Source organism: Rutilus rutilus (assembly GCF_951802725.1).
Source record: "Rutilus rutilus genome assembly, chromosome: 3".
Classification (NCBI taxonomy): Eukaryota; Metazoa; Chordata; class Actinopteri; order Cypriniformes; family Leuciscidae; genus Rutilus; species Rutilus rutilus.
Window position 1 is genome coordinate 17,642,201 of NC_140211.1, and position 13,202 is coordinate 17,655,402.

The following is a 13,202-nucleotide window of genomic DNA, read 5'->3' on the forward strand; positions in this document are numbered from 1 at the left end:
ATACAATAAGCAACAATTTAACTGAATCTCACTTTCTGATTTGTGAGATGAAATTCTCTTCTCGTAACCAAACCATATTTGACCAACACAAGAATGTCCCTCCTCCATGACGAGCATGCATCATCCCGCCTGTTATAAACTCATTCATCCATTGGCTGACTTCACCTAGCAATCAACATTGCAATAACAGGAAGCCACTTGCTTCTTCTTTAGGATTGGTCGATTGCATTGCGTCTCAACCCACTCGTCCAATCACTGCGCTTCGTGAACGAAACGTATTGGCGGTGGCGCGGGTTTTATATTTATTGTGCGTCAGGTCGGCGGGAGATAGAGCTCTGCTCAACGGAGTTTAGCCAATTTACTGTATTTTGTATCTGTTCTGTTGGAGAGTGTCAACTTAAAAGCGTTAAAATGGAGGATTTTGGCGTTTATGCAATATTTGGAGTAGATGAACCACCACAGCAGATCTTAAGGTAAAGTTCACTGAGATAAACAAACATTGGAAATGCATTGGGCTCTCTATTTTTATTTTTTTTAATGCAACTCAAGCTGCGCATGCTTCCAGTGATTCAAATGGTTTTAATGCATGAAAGATATTCAGATAGCTCCATGTATTTTATTATTATAATTAAGCAATGATTGGAGTCATGCAAGCGTTGACAGTGCAATGCATACTTTCTGTATCCCGCCTCGTGAAATTCTTGCGGGAAACAGAAAAAAGACGCACACAATATCAACTGTAGCAACCTGTCCCGGTTATACATGATTTATTATCCACAGCAGACGCGATGGGTGGCAGAGCTCAGTTGAGATCCAGTCTAGTGTTCAGCTGATGGTTCTCTTCTCCAGAGGAGACTGGGGAAAGCGAGACTCAATCTCTGTGGAACTTGCTGATGAGAGGGACATACCCATTAATATGGGAAAACTAACACCATACAATAAGTAAGTTTACTGTTTGTGTCAAATCAATATAGTATATTTTAGTTGGAAGTTGGAACCTTTAACTTAAACCTTCCCTCTCCTCAGATGTCTGTCATGGGAAGCTGGTGAGGATGGAGTCTGGCCCAGTGGAGCAACCTTAACTGTCAAACTCAGTGGGGTAAGTATGAGACACTACCAAGATTTAAGCACAGACTGCGTTAAATAAAAATCACCCTATCCATTTTCTAAATGCATATTATCTTAATGTGAACAATATAATATTATAACAACACATGCCAGATTTCTTCAATCATTTAATTCCCATATATACTGATTGGCGTCATCACTCTGTCTCCTCTCCACCAATAAGCTGGTGTGTGGTGGGCGAGTATTGGCGCAATATGGCTGCCGTCGCATCATCCAGGTGGATGCTGCACATCGGTGGTGGTTGAGGAGATTCCCCCTTCTATGTAAAGCGCTTTGAGTGCTGAGAAAAGCTCTATATAAATGTAATTTATTATTATTATTATTATTATTTATTATTTAGTTTGATTAAACCCATTACAATCAAGCTCACATTTAAATCTACCTCCGTCCAATGAAAAAGAGATGTATTGAACCAAGTGATGCTTTTCATTGACACATTTCACTTGGATGTACATCAAAATACAGAAGAAAATCTGACTAAGGGAAAATCTCCAGAATAAATTCATGTAACATGTTTTAAACAGAACTGAAGATGCTGAAAGCATAAAGGGATAGTTCACCTAAAAATGAAAATTCCATCATCATTTTCACCATCATCATCAACCCTCAAGTTGTTCCAAACCTGTACTAATTTCTTTCTTGTGCTGAACACAAAAGAATATTTTTTGAAGAATATTTGTAACCAAACAGTTTCTGGTCCCCGTTGACTTCCATAGTATTTTCTTCTATGCTATGGAAGTCAATGGAGACCAGCAACTGTTTGGTTACCAAAATTCATCAAAATATCTTCTTTTGTGTTCAACAGAAGAAAGTACTTCATGCAGGTTTGGAACAAATTAAGGGTGAGTAAATTATGACAGAATTTTCATTTATAGGTGAACTATCCCTTTATGCTTTCAGCAAAGATAGTAGCATCTTCAGTTCTGTTTAAAACATTTTGCATTCCCCCTTTAATCAAAATATACGTAATATTGTGAAGTCTGTAAACCTGTGCATATCTGATTGCGACAACGAACTTACCCATAATCCTGTTTTCCAAAGGGTACTAGTGATTTCTTGGATCCAGTGTTGACTGTTTCACAGATGGAATGCACTCCAGAGGTAAGTTTAGCCTGTTATACCTATTTTGACCAAAGTTAGATTCGCTCTGTGCTTGCCGGTACTTACCTGCAGTGTTTTCTCTCAATTCATTGTTTTTAGTGCAACTCCACAGCACCTGTATTAAAGGAATGTCCAGGCAAGAGGAAGTGGTCTCAGGGAGAGGAGGAGGAAGAAGAAGAAATCAATGAAGGGAGAGGAAAGGAGAACATCTGCCCTAACGCCTCCCAAAAGGCAACACCTCACAGACGGGGCAAGAACAATCCTCGTGGAGGTCAAACCCGTCTGTTCTCTCAAAATGAGGAACAGACTGCAACTTCCAGTTCTCAAAGCCACAAGGCTAAAGGCAAGCAGGCCAAACCCTCCTCACAGACTGGTGAGTGATTTTTTTTCATTGCTTGCTTGTATGTGGGATGTATTAATAATGTGTTATGATAGTTATTTTATGTTTGGCAATACTTCTTTTCCAGCTCCATTGGACAAACCGTCAGGTCGCTGGGGTCAGACTCTCTGTCCCATTGATCCTCAGACAGCCATTTTGATTGGAGGACAAGGATCCAGAATGCAGTTCTGCAAAGACCCCATCTGGAAACTATGCACAGGTATAAATTTCATGTTTCTGTCTCACCATGTCAATAGATTGTAATTTTGTTATTATATTATTAAATCTGCTATCACTTGGTAGATATAATTCTGCTCTTAAAGTCATCATGAAATGGTCTTTTTTTTTCATATTGTGATGCATAGCAGAGTGAAACAATGTCTCGAACAAGAAAAAAATGTAGGTTGAGACTTGATTTTGTCCATTGGGAATTGATTGGATCATTGCGTTTGCTATGATCTCATGTGAGTGACAAGTTGTCCTGCCCACGCATCGGTAAAAACATAATCAGATAAGAAAAGAGATGCTGCTGAAAGAAGGAGGGGAAGTTATTATGATTAAAGATAATGAGGGCGCATGAATAAAATAAAGATGTCACAGATAATAATTTTCAGACAGTATGTATAATGAATACTGCAACAATTATTATTATTTATTTTTTTCAGAGGATCTTTCTTGGGTACCTGCTGAAACCCTGGCAGAAGGACCGACCCCTGAGGCCCGAATTGGTCACACAGCAACCTATGATCCGGAGTCTAAGCGTATCTTTGTGTTTGGCGGCTCAAAGCATAAGAAATGGTTTAATGATGTTCACATCTTAGACACACAAAGCTGGCGTTGGACTTTGGTAGAGGTTAGTCTGCAATTTATTCAACAAACACCTGTCAATTATCTTTAAAAGACTCCCAGAACTGTACGGTATTATATTACTGTAACACATGAATAGGCACATACGATTTGTTTTTGCTATAGATGTCACCCTTTTCTCATCCATAGTAAATACAGATTTCATTTTATTAGCCAGTAGGTTCTGAGTATACTTAAAAGTTTTTTGGGATTTCGTTGATCTCTTTAGGCGCAGGGAAAAGTGCCTCCTCTGGCTTACCACAGCTGCAGCATGTTCCGGGGAGAGCTCTTTGTATTTGGAGGAGTGTTTCCTCGCCCACATCCAGAACCAGATGGCTGCAGTGACTCCATCTACATCTTTAACCCTGATATGGCCATCTGGTATCAACCCATTGTCAATGGAGAGAAGCCTGCTCCACGCTCTGGGTAGGGCTGTTCATGTCTCTTTTTTTCTTTTTTTTTCAAATCAAAGTAGTCCAGTTATTTAAAGTTACATTAGCAACATTTTGAGATGTGTAAGACTTCATTAATTGCATGACTGATAGTGATGTTTTAAAACTATTTTCAGTTGTGCATGTGGCATATGAGTATTTTCTTTCTGACTTGAACAGATTTTGATTAATTTGTGCAGGCACTCAGCATGTGTGATGCAGGGGAGGATCTTTGTGTTTGGCGGATGGGACACTCCTGTCTGCTTCAATGACATGTTCATGCTAGATCTTGGTAAACGCTGCAAGAATTGTTACTCTTTTCAAGACTTATTATTTGTATTTTACTTATTATTCTTTATATTTTAATTTGGTTTCTCACTGTGTGATGTCTTATTGGGGAAAAATAGGGAATAACTAAATGTGTAAAGTCACTGGAAGGCAGTAGTCGTGGTAACCAAATATTTTCTTACATTAACTGAATTGTTTTAGCATTGATGGGAAAAACCTGAATCTGTCATTTTGACAGATTACACTGTTGGTGATCTACTGTAACTTGTAACTGTAATTCCCACCCCTGTCATGTTGTTGGCAAGCACGCTGCACGCATATTAATTAGCGATTACCTAGTCTTGTATCAACATACAATTGCAAAAATATCACGGCAGCTGAGTTTGAAGTTTCTTCGGACGGCCGAATAGTAGTGATCTTGTTGATAAAAGAGTTGAAAAAAGAGAGACAGTTTAAGTCCATGCAGACCAGGAGGAAGGTTTGAGTTCAGGCAGATGGAGAAAGTCGATTGAGTTTAGTAGTTCAGTTCATTTTTTACGTGTTTATCGTAATTGTGCTATTTTGTAATATTGCGTTAATATTTGCCTGTTCAGGCACAAAGGTTCTGTTTCAGTGACCTCCGCTGTCACTGCGGAAAAACAAACATTCATCTGCTTCGTGGTGTTGAAGATGAAAAGTAAAGTACAGTCGCTGTTCTCTTTAAATAATAAATAAATGCATAATCTTGCATTTCACATTAAAAATGTAAATGTGAACGAAAATATAGGCTATTAAATGGCTTAAATACGAAAATTAAAATGACAGGTAATAATAGATTATGACTGAAATTTTAGACCCTGTCTGTCAAAACGACAGACGTTTAACACAACCACTGCTGGAAGGAGATGTTTTTCCACTCATAGAAGTCATCTCAGTACTGTTACTTGAGGACAAAAAATCTACTAGACATGTTTTACATGGTAGAGGAGTGTCATATATCCATTGTTCTGCACGGTTTCTTTATGAAACTGTTATACTTCCATTCTTTATTCAGATCTGTGTAGATTTTCTGCATATATAATACTGTTTTACACATTAATAACGGAAGCACTCTTTAAAAAGTGGAGTAGTCAGTTTAAAATAGCATATTGTCACATCCTATTTCAGGCTTGATGGAGTTTTCTGCTGTGAAGACAAGTGGGACAGCCCCCTCTCCTAGAAGGTATTTAAAACATGCTCTCAACAGCAAACAAAATGTATAACAAAATTTCAGTTGTCTTATTATGGTTACAAGATTGAACAACTTGATCAAACTTTATGTAACCTATACCCCATTCCATATTGTATCACAGCTGGCACGGCTGTGCGGTTCTTTCAGACTGCAACTTCCTGATCCATGGCGGATACAATGGGAACAATGCACTGAGTGACACATTCATCTTCAACACAGGTGAGACTTGTGTTGGGTTTTTTGCCCCAATTCCACTTCCAGGACTCTATGGTTGCTACTACATACACTAATACTGTTAATTTTTTGGGTTGGTAATATTCTCTAGTCTAGTTTTGCTCAACAAGGCTGTATTTATTTGATAAAAAAAAATACAGTAAAAAACAGTATTACTATGAAATTTTATTACAATTTAATTAACTGTTTTTGTTTGTTTATATACAAGGCTTTGACATATTGACAATGAAACTGAAACACCTTGTTTTAGACCACAATAATTTATTAGTATGATGTAGGGCCTCCTTTTGCTGCCAATACAGTATAATTCCGTCTTGGGAATGGCAGATCCGAGTCCTTCACAGTGGCCAGAGGGATTTTGAGCCATTCCTCTTCCAGAACAGTGGCCAGGTCACCGTGATGCTGGTGGAGGAAAAAGTTTTCTGACTTGCTCCTCCAAAAGTGCCTCAAAAATATTTAGATCTTGTGACTGTGCAGATCATGGGAAATGTTAAATTTCACTTTCATGTTCATCAAACCATTCTGTCACAAGTCTTGCTGTGTGTATTGGTGCATGCTGATACATAACACCCCCTTCAGGGTACTATGTTTGAAACATTAGGTACACATGGTCCTTCAGAATGGTTCAGTAGTCCTTGGCAGCGAAGTGCCCATCAAGCACAGTAGGGAATACCATGATATTGCAGCCCAAACCATCACTGATCCACCCCCGTACTTCACTCCGGGTGTTACGCCTCTTCGGGCCTTCTCTACACTGTAACTCCCACGGATGTGTGAAAGACAGTGAAGGTGGACTCATCAGAGAACAACTGGCACTGTTGGCACCACACCACTGAAACCGACTTTGGCATTTGCACAAGTGACCAAAGGTTTGGCTATAGCAGCCCGACCATGAATATTGAAGCTCCCATGATTGAATTTGGAGCTCCCAATGAACAGTTTTGTTGGAAACAGTAGAGTCAATGTGTGCATTTAATTCTGCAGTGAGTTGGGCAGCTGTGGTTTTATGTTTTTTTGGATACAATCCGGGTTAGTGCCTGGACATCCCTTTCAGACAGCTTGCGTCAACAGTTAAGAGTCCGAAATTTTCGTATGCGTTTTTTCGTATTCTTCATTTGGTGGCTCTGAATTGTCAAAACACCGCAAAATGCTTGCTACGGATGCCTAAAACGCAGAAAATCGAACGGCGGACGAAAGTTTTGGAGGCAGTGTGTAAACGTGATTGACACAACATGAGGTCGTATTAATTTTTTAACGTGCGAGAATTTCGGACTCCGTGAGCAAGGACATTTACTATTATTGGATGTGGTTTGTCATAAGTGGTGGTATGCCGACATTTCCCCATGGATACAATAGCTCTCAATACACCACAAAGACTTGCTGTCCTGGTCACAGACGTGCCAGTGAGAAGCGAGACCTCTTGAACTCTGATATGTCTCCCATTACTGTATGTTTTGTGGATTGCAATATTTTATGTACATCAGTGCTATTGCTCTGCTAATTCAATCTTCACACTCTGCTCTTACTGATGGAATGTAAAATCAGTGAAAATTAGCCACCAGGCCACGCATTTAGGCAGGAAACCTTCAGCACTGTATTGGCCGGCGTTTCAGTTTCATTGTCCATGCCTGTAAAGCCGAAGCTGAATTTTCAGCATCATTACTCCAGTGTTCAGTGTCGCATGATCCTTCAGAAATCATTCTGATATGCTGATTTGGTGCTCAAGAAACATTCATTATTATTTTCAATGTTGAAAACTCTTGTTCTGCTACATTTTTCAAGACAGATTAAACAAAGTTCAGAAGAAAAGCATTTATTTGCAAAAAAAATCCTTTAAACATTGTAAGTTTTGTAAATCGCTGAATAAGTTATAACTTCTTTAAAAATCTTAGTGACCCCAAACTTTTGATTTGTAGTGTATGTTGTCACATCCCATGAATGCTGTTGATCGATTTAAAGGTTGTATTTAACCTGGAATATTCCTTTCAAAGCAACTAGCTTTTACTATTATTTTTAACAATAATTGTTTTTTTTGTGTTTTTTTTTTACTCCAGACACTAGTTGCTGGTCATCTCTGTCTCTACCCCAGCTCAATTCTTTCCCCCGAGCTGGACATTCGATCATTACCATGCCCACCACATGCAGAAAGGTAAAAAAAAACCTCACATTATAGACACCTTTTATAAAGTAGTTTCGGTTCATTATAATGGCTATTGATTTTCACTGCTCAGACCTTTAATGCTAGTGTCTTTGCCTGTAAAGGGATCTATAGATGAAGAGGACCTTCCAGAATCATCCCCACAAACGCTGTTGGTTTTTGGTGGAGGTGACAACGAAGGGAGCTTCTTCTCCGACCTTTTCACTATGCCAGTAGAAGAGCTAAGAAGAGACTAAACGCGTGCATCACAATTCGGTTTTACATGCTTTTTTTTATGCTGTGCTGTTTCAGATTTTGTTCTTTGTGGTTTGATTGTGGCTTATTTAAAGAGATGTATTACACTTTCACTCAGGTATTTGCATTATATCATCCTTTATTAACAAACTTATGCTCAGACCTTGGGAAGTCAGTCTATAATGTTATGATTTGTGATACAAGCCCATTATTATTATTATTATAGATCAGTAAGAGTGGGCTGTTTTCTTCTTCAGAAGAATACTTCTTCAAACATCAGTAGATAGAGATTTGTTTTCTTGTTTATTCCATGAAGGGATTCAGGTTTGATCAACGAAAAGCTTTTTTTTGGTGTCCGTTTTGTATATACATGCTTTTAGATAAAGCTTCTTTTTTAATGTCTGTGTAAAATTATGATTTAGCAGTAAATACTGTCGCAGCAAACCTGTTCAAAATTAAACGTTCTTTAAAAATTCAAACGCCTCTTTTCTTCAGTTATTCGGGCACTTTGGTTCAATCACACAGCAGGTCAGTCACACAGAAACTGTTTCCTGTGTCCAGGCATCTGCTAAATTTCAAAATCTCCACGGAAACAACGACCGCATGATGTCACCCCACGTCTACAGTCGCCGTTACGACCGCGAATACCGCAGTATGCGAGCACCGACTGATGCCTAGAGGATCCGTGCACGGGTCCGCCGCCGCCCCTCCCCGTTCAGCCCCCCCCTCCGCTCGCTCCGGAGATCGGCCATGTTGCCTCTCGCGCTTGTTCCGGTATCAGGCACGAGCGTTTGAGCAGCTCGGCCGCAGTACGACACCGATCCGCCTCCAGTGAAGCCCATTTCTCCACATCCCCGAAGCCAATCATGGATTTTACTACCTGACTGGATGTTTCTCTTTGGATACGAGCCCTCAGACGACTCCTTTCATTCAAGAGCCTTTGGTCACCGGGATCCCGTGAGTGGCGGAAGACGGTTTCGTGGATAATGAGGGGTTTTCGGGATTTTTGAAATCCATCTTACGTCTGCTAGTCCTTCATTCTCAGCACTCACGGTTGATTTTCTTCATATCCGTGTTCAGTCCAGCGCCGTTTGTTTCGTTATCTCAAACTGACGGTTGAGGTTTTTTTTTTTTTTTTTTACCTTTTGTTGACACTAATTGTTTTGAAGGTTGGTAAAATTGTGATTTTTGTTTTGTTTTGTTGGCCTAACACTTCATATCGCTCGCAGAGAGATACTTTTCCTTTTCGTGTCCTCATTCTGTCATTTTTAAGATCTGGTAGGATATGAATTGTTTTAAACTCTCGCTTATTTCGTTGGGAAACAAATAGAAATGTAAGTCAGCTCCATGTTAGTCTCTCCAAGAAGACCTTCATAAATCCTCATCAAGGACCTGCTGTTTATTTTCAACTGGGAGACTTAAATACAAGTTTTTTTTTTCTTTTTTTCTCCACATATGGACTGATGTTGGGCTTCAACTTGTTGATCTCTGTCTGCGTGGCTAGTTCAAGCTAGCTAGCAACACTGATTACTTCTGTCAGAACAGACGAATAGCCTGTAAAGGCAAGCTTATAAATGCTTGTCAACCACTAAAAACGATTTTTCATTTATTTTTCCCCCCGTGGCCTTGTTTTTGAGAATACCTGGGCGAAAATGACAACCCGAGGAGGAATTGCTGTTATAGAAAATTCATCCAGCCAGGTGAGACATATCTTCACTGACTGCACAGAAACTAATATGTATGAATGTGTGTTACTGTGTTTATTGTTTGGAATTACGTCATTCTTGATTTTCTTTTGAATTGTATTTCCTTTAAGCTTGTCGAGAGGCAGGTGTCTGGATATATAAAAAAGTTAGTTCAGGAAGAGTTTCCCTGACTCAATATGACTTCCCTTATCTGTTCATTGATAGGCTTGTCAAGGTAACTTCCATGTTCCTCGCTGTAGATGTTGTAAATCTGATGTCTTAACCCTTGTGCATCAATTAAAAACAGTGACACATAGGTCCATAGTGGACAAAAATGTCCGTGCCAAAAAACTGTCATTAAAATTTGAAGCTTAGGAGCACAGACTTAAGTTTGGTCTCATTTTTAAAGAAGACCCTTGGCAGATTATTACGGAAGCCCTAAGAGGCCATGGATAATATTTTTTTTCTCTGTTGTTTTCTCGTGATAATGACTTAATTTTCTCGTGATCTCGAGATAACAAAAGTTGTTTTCTCGTGATCACGACTTAATTTTCTCGTTATCTCGAGATAACAAAAGTTGTTTTCTCGTGATCACGACTTGTTTTTTTCTGCGTAGTCGGCAAGAACAGTATAAGCACCAAAAGCAGAATAAAGCAGCATCATGGATGATCGCATTCGCTTTTACTTTGATAACGGGCTCACTCAAAATGAAATAGTTCTATGTCTGTCAGTGATTGGCGACTTCCACATTAGTGTCCGACACTTAGAAGGAGGAGGCTGTCAGGTCAGGTCTGCAACTTTATCGTAGAAGACAATATAGCTACCCTGAACGTGTAGTCAGTTTCATTGCCAGCCAACTTCAGGTCCTGGACGTCTGCATGTCTACCAGAATTATGTTTGAAAGATGCAGATTAATGTTTTTTTGCGGCTGACCCGAGAAATGGTCAGAGATCAGTTAAGTCTGGCCAGGTTCTCCTCTGGGACACCTCTCTCTCTCTCTCAAAGCAATTATAAAGTCCATCTCTTCTGCGGGCTTTTTATGAAGTAGATTTCAAAATCAAAGAAGCCAGCTCGCACGTAGGCTACATCATGATATACACAACATTCAGAAGGAGCGAGATTTTCTCGCGAATCGCGATACATAACTTTACACATGACGGCGTGAGAAAACGGTTTTATGTCGAGATCATATTAGAAATTAAGTCGTGATCACGAGAAAACAATTTTTGTTATCTCGAGATAACGAGAAAATTAAGTCGTGATCACGAGAAAACAACTTTTGTTATCTCGAGATCACGAGAAAATTAAGTCGTGATCACGAGAAAACAAGATAGAAAAAAATAACAATCCATGGCCTCTTAGGGCTTCCGTAGATTATTGCTAAAGTAAAGAAAAAAATAAAATGTAAAACCAAAAAAAAGTTATATAGTTTTAAGTTTATGAAAATGATTTATGAACATTATTTTATATAAAATGTATATTTTATGAAACATGTTGAACTCTTAAAACGGCTAGAAAATCAAAGCCATAAAAAGCTGTTTCAAATTTGAGGTTGATATCTCAAAAAATTAGCTTTCAGTAAGATTTTGTTTGGGCGCAGTATCACATTTTCCCCATTGGATACCAGCAAAAATCCACTGGTCACACTGAGGTTTGATTTGTTATTTGCAGTTTTTCTCTCTCAAATATGTGACCCTGGACCACAAAGCCAGCCGATTATTTTGACCCATACAATGTTTTGTTGGCTACTTGTGACTGGTTTTGTGATCCATTGTTACATTATTACAAACACATACACAAAAAATTGTTTTATTACACACATACAAACCACACTCTGTTATCCATACCAACACACCCACACAATTATCGTTGCATAATTTATATGATGAAGCAGAAAACTTTATAGGCCAAACCTGAGAAAATGGCACCATCTGGTAAAAAATTGTAAAAGTAAAAATTTTGAAGCCTTGCCAACAAGAATGAAAGCCTCTTAACAATGATTGCATAATTTTACAGTTAAAGGGTTAGTTCACCCAAAAATGAAAATTCTGTCAGTAATTACTCACCCTCATGTTCTTCCAACCCTGTAAGACCTTCGTTCATCTTTGGAACACAAATTAAGATATTTTTGATTAAATCTGAGAGCTGGATCACTTGTCCATAGGCTTCTAAGGCATTATAACTTGCTGGCCCAGAAAATGTATTAAAGACATCGTTAATATAGTCCAAGTGACTACGGTGGCTCAATCTTAAGTTTATAAAGCGACGAGAATACTTTTTGTGCGCAAAAAAACAACAAAAATAACGACTTTATTCCACTATTCATTTCCTTCTCTCTGGGCCTCGAGTCTAACGTAGTGTAACTGCGTAGCGCTTCTGGGTTGTACGTCACACGCATCACACACATGACCAGCGTCGGCCAATAGTGAGCCTACGTGTGACGTACAACACAGATGCGCTACGCAGTTATACTACGTGAAAAAACTTGAGGCCCAGAGATAAGGAAATTAATAGTGGAATAAAGTTGTTATTTTTGTTGTTTTTTTGCGCACAAAAAGTATTCTCGTCGCTTTATAAACTTAAGATTGAGCCACCGTAGTCACTTGGACTATATTAACGATGTCTTTAATACATTTTCTGGGCCAGCAAGTTATAATGCCTTAGAAGCCTATGGACGAGTGATCCAGCTCTCAGATTTAATCAAAAATATCTTAATTTGTGTTCCGAAGATGAACAAAGGTCTTACAGGGTTGGAACAACATGAGGGTGAGTAATTACTGACAGAATTTTCATTTTTGGGTGAACTAACCCTTTAAATGGCCCTGGGATTAAAAATGGCTTCAACGCAGACATTTTTGTCCAAAAGGTGCTGAGAGGAACTATTTTGTGCACCTAGTGCAAAAAATATTTTTTAAAGGAAATGGGCGTGAAATAGTAAAATTCCAATAAAAATACACACCTGTGCCAAAATTCATGCAGTTAGCATAAACACAGGCAAAGTTATCAAAAAAACTAAACTGAAAAAGACAAAAATGTCCATAAGGATGCACAAGGCTTAATAGTGTTTTGAAAATCATTTTGTTCAATGGATAAACTGAAAATCCCATCAGTTTGGTGTACTAATAATCAGTGCTATATAAGTAAAATTTAGTCTGTAAATACAATGAAGTTAGATGAGTTTAGACTTGTCTATAGTGGTGGTTTTCAACCAGGGGACCGGGGCCCTCAGGACATTTCCAAGAGGGCCTCAAGAATCAAGATGATTTAAAATGTTTTAAAATAAGCTAAAACTACTAAAAACATTTCTTATTTATTTTCATTCACACACAACCTTCTGAAATTCTACTTTTATTATGTTAATCAGATACTACTAATTTCTGTACATAATAATAATGCAGGGCAGGGATCTGAAATGTTGTTGTGGACAGACAAAAAGGTTTCGAACCACTGGTCTAATGAGAAAACCAGTCAACAGGTAGTGCGTTTGACTTGGGAACCAGGAAGACAC

General features: G+C 38.7%; 2 protein-coding genes across 16 annotated transcripts in view; both read left to right on the forward strand.

Moving 5' to 3' along the window:
- The first annotated feature begins 80 nt into the window (after positions 1-80).
- krcp (kelch repeat-containing protein) lies at positions 81-8,486 on the forward strand. Of its 2 annotated transcripts, none has more exons than XM_084403463.1 (13): positions 81-473; positions 784-942; positions 1,027-1,099; positions 2,170-2,229; positions 2,329-2,602; positions 2,697-2,828; positions 3,274-3,461; positions 3,684-3,880; positions 4,086-4,177; positions 5,320-5,374; positions 5,505-5,602; positions 7,672-7,766; positions 7,880-8,486. In XM_084403463.1, the coding sequence occupies exons 1-13, from the start codon at positions 412-414 to the stop codon at positions 8,009-8,011; spliced, it is 1,617 nt and encodes a 538-aa protein (XP_084259589.1). In that variant the 5' UTR covers positions 81-411; the 3' UTR covers positions 8,012-8,486. The 2 variants fall into 2 exon arrangements, with proteins under 2 accessions (XP_084259589.1, XP_084259588.1); XM_084403462.1 differs by having other exon boundaries at positions 307-473; positions 781-942.
- Positions 8,487-8,761: 275 nt separating this feature from the next.
- mark2b (MAP/microtubule affinity-regulating kinase 2b) overlaps positions 8,762-13,202 on the forward strand; it is a 47,668-nt gene continuing 43,227 nt past the window's right edge. For 6 of the 14 annotated variants that reach the window (XM_084403457.1, XM_084403455.1, XM_084403459.1 and 3 more), the window contains exon 1: positions 8,774-9,709. In XM_084403457.1, coding sequence (XP_084259583.1) covers positions 9,662-9,709 — 48 coding nt within the window. In that variant the 5' untranslated portion in view covers positions 8,774-9,661. Of the gene's footprint in view, positions 9,710-13,202 lie in introns of all 14 variants that reach the window. The other 8 variants (XM_084403448.1, XM_084403456.1, XM_084403454.1 and 5 more) reach the window with 3 other exon arrangements.

Bases quoted from the DNA above. Each gene is read 5' to 3' on its own strand.
- krcp (XM_084403462.1), top strand. From the start codon at position 412: ATGGAGGATTTTGGCGTTTATGCAATATTTGGAGTAGATGAACCACCA. The intron at 1,100-2,169 runs GTAAGTATGAGA...TGTTTTCCAAAG, and splicing joins TAACTGTCAAACTCAGTGGG to GGTACTAGTGATTTCTTGGA. The intron at 3,881-4,085 runs GTAGGGCTGTTC...TAATTTGTGCAG, and splicing joins AAGCCTGCTCCACGCTCTGG to GCACTCAGCATGTGTGATGC.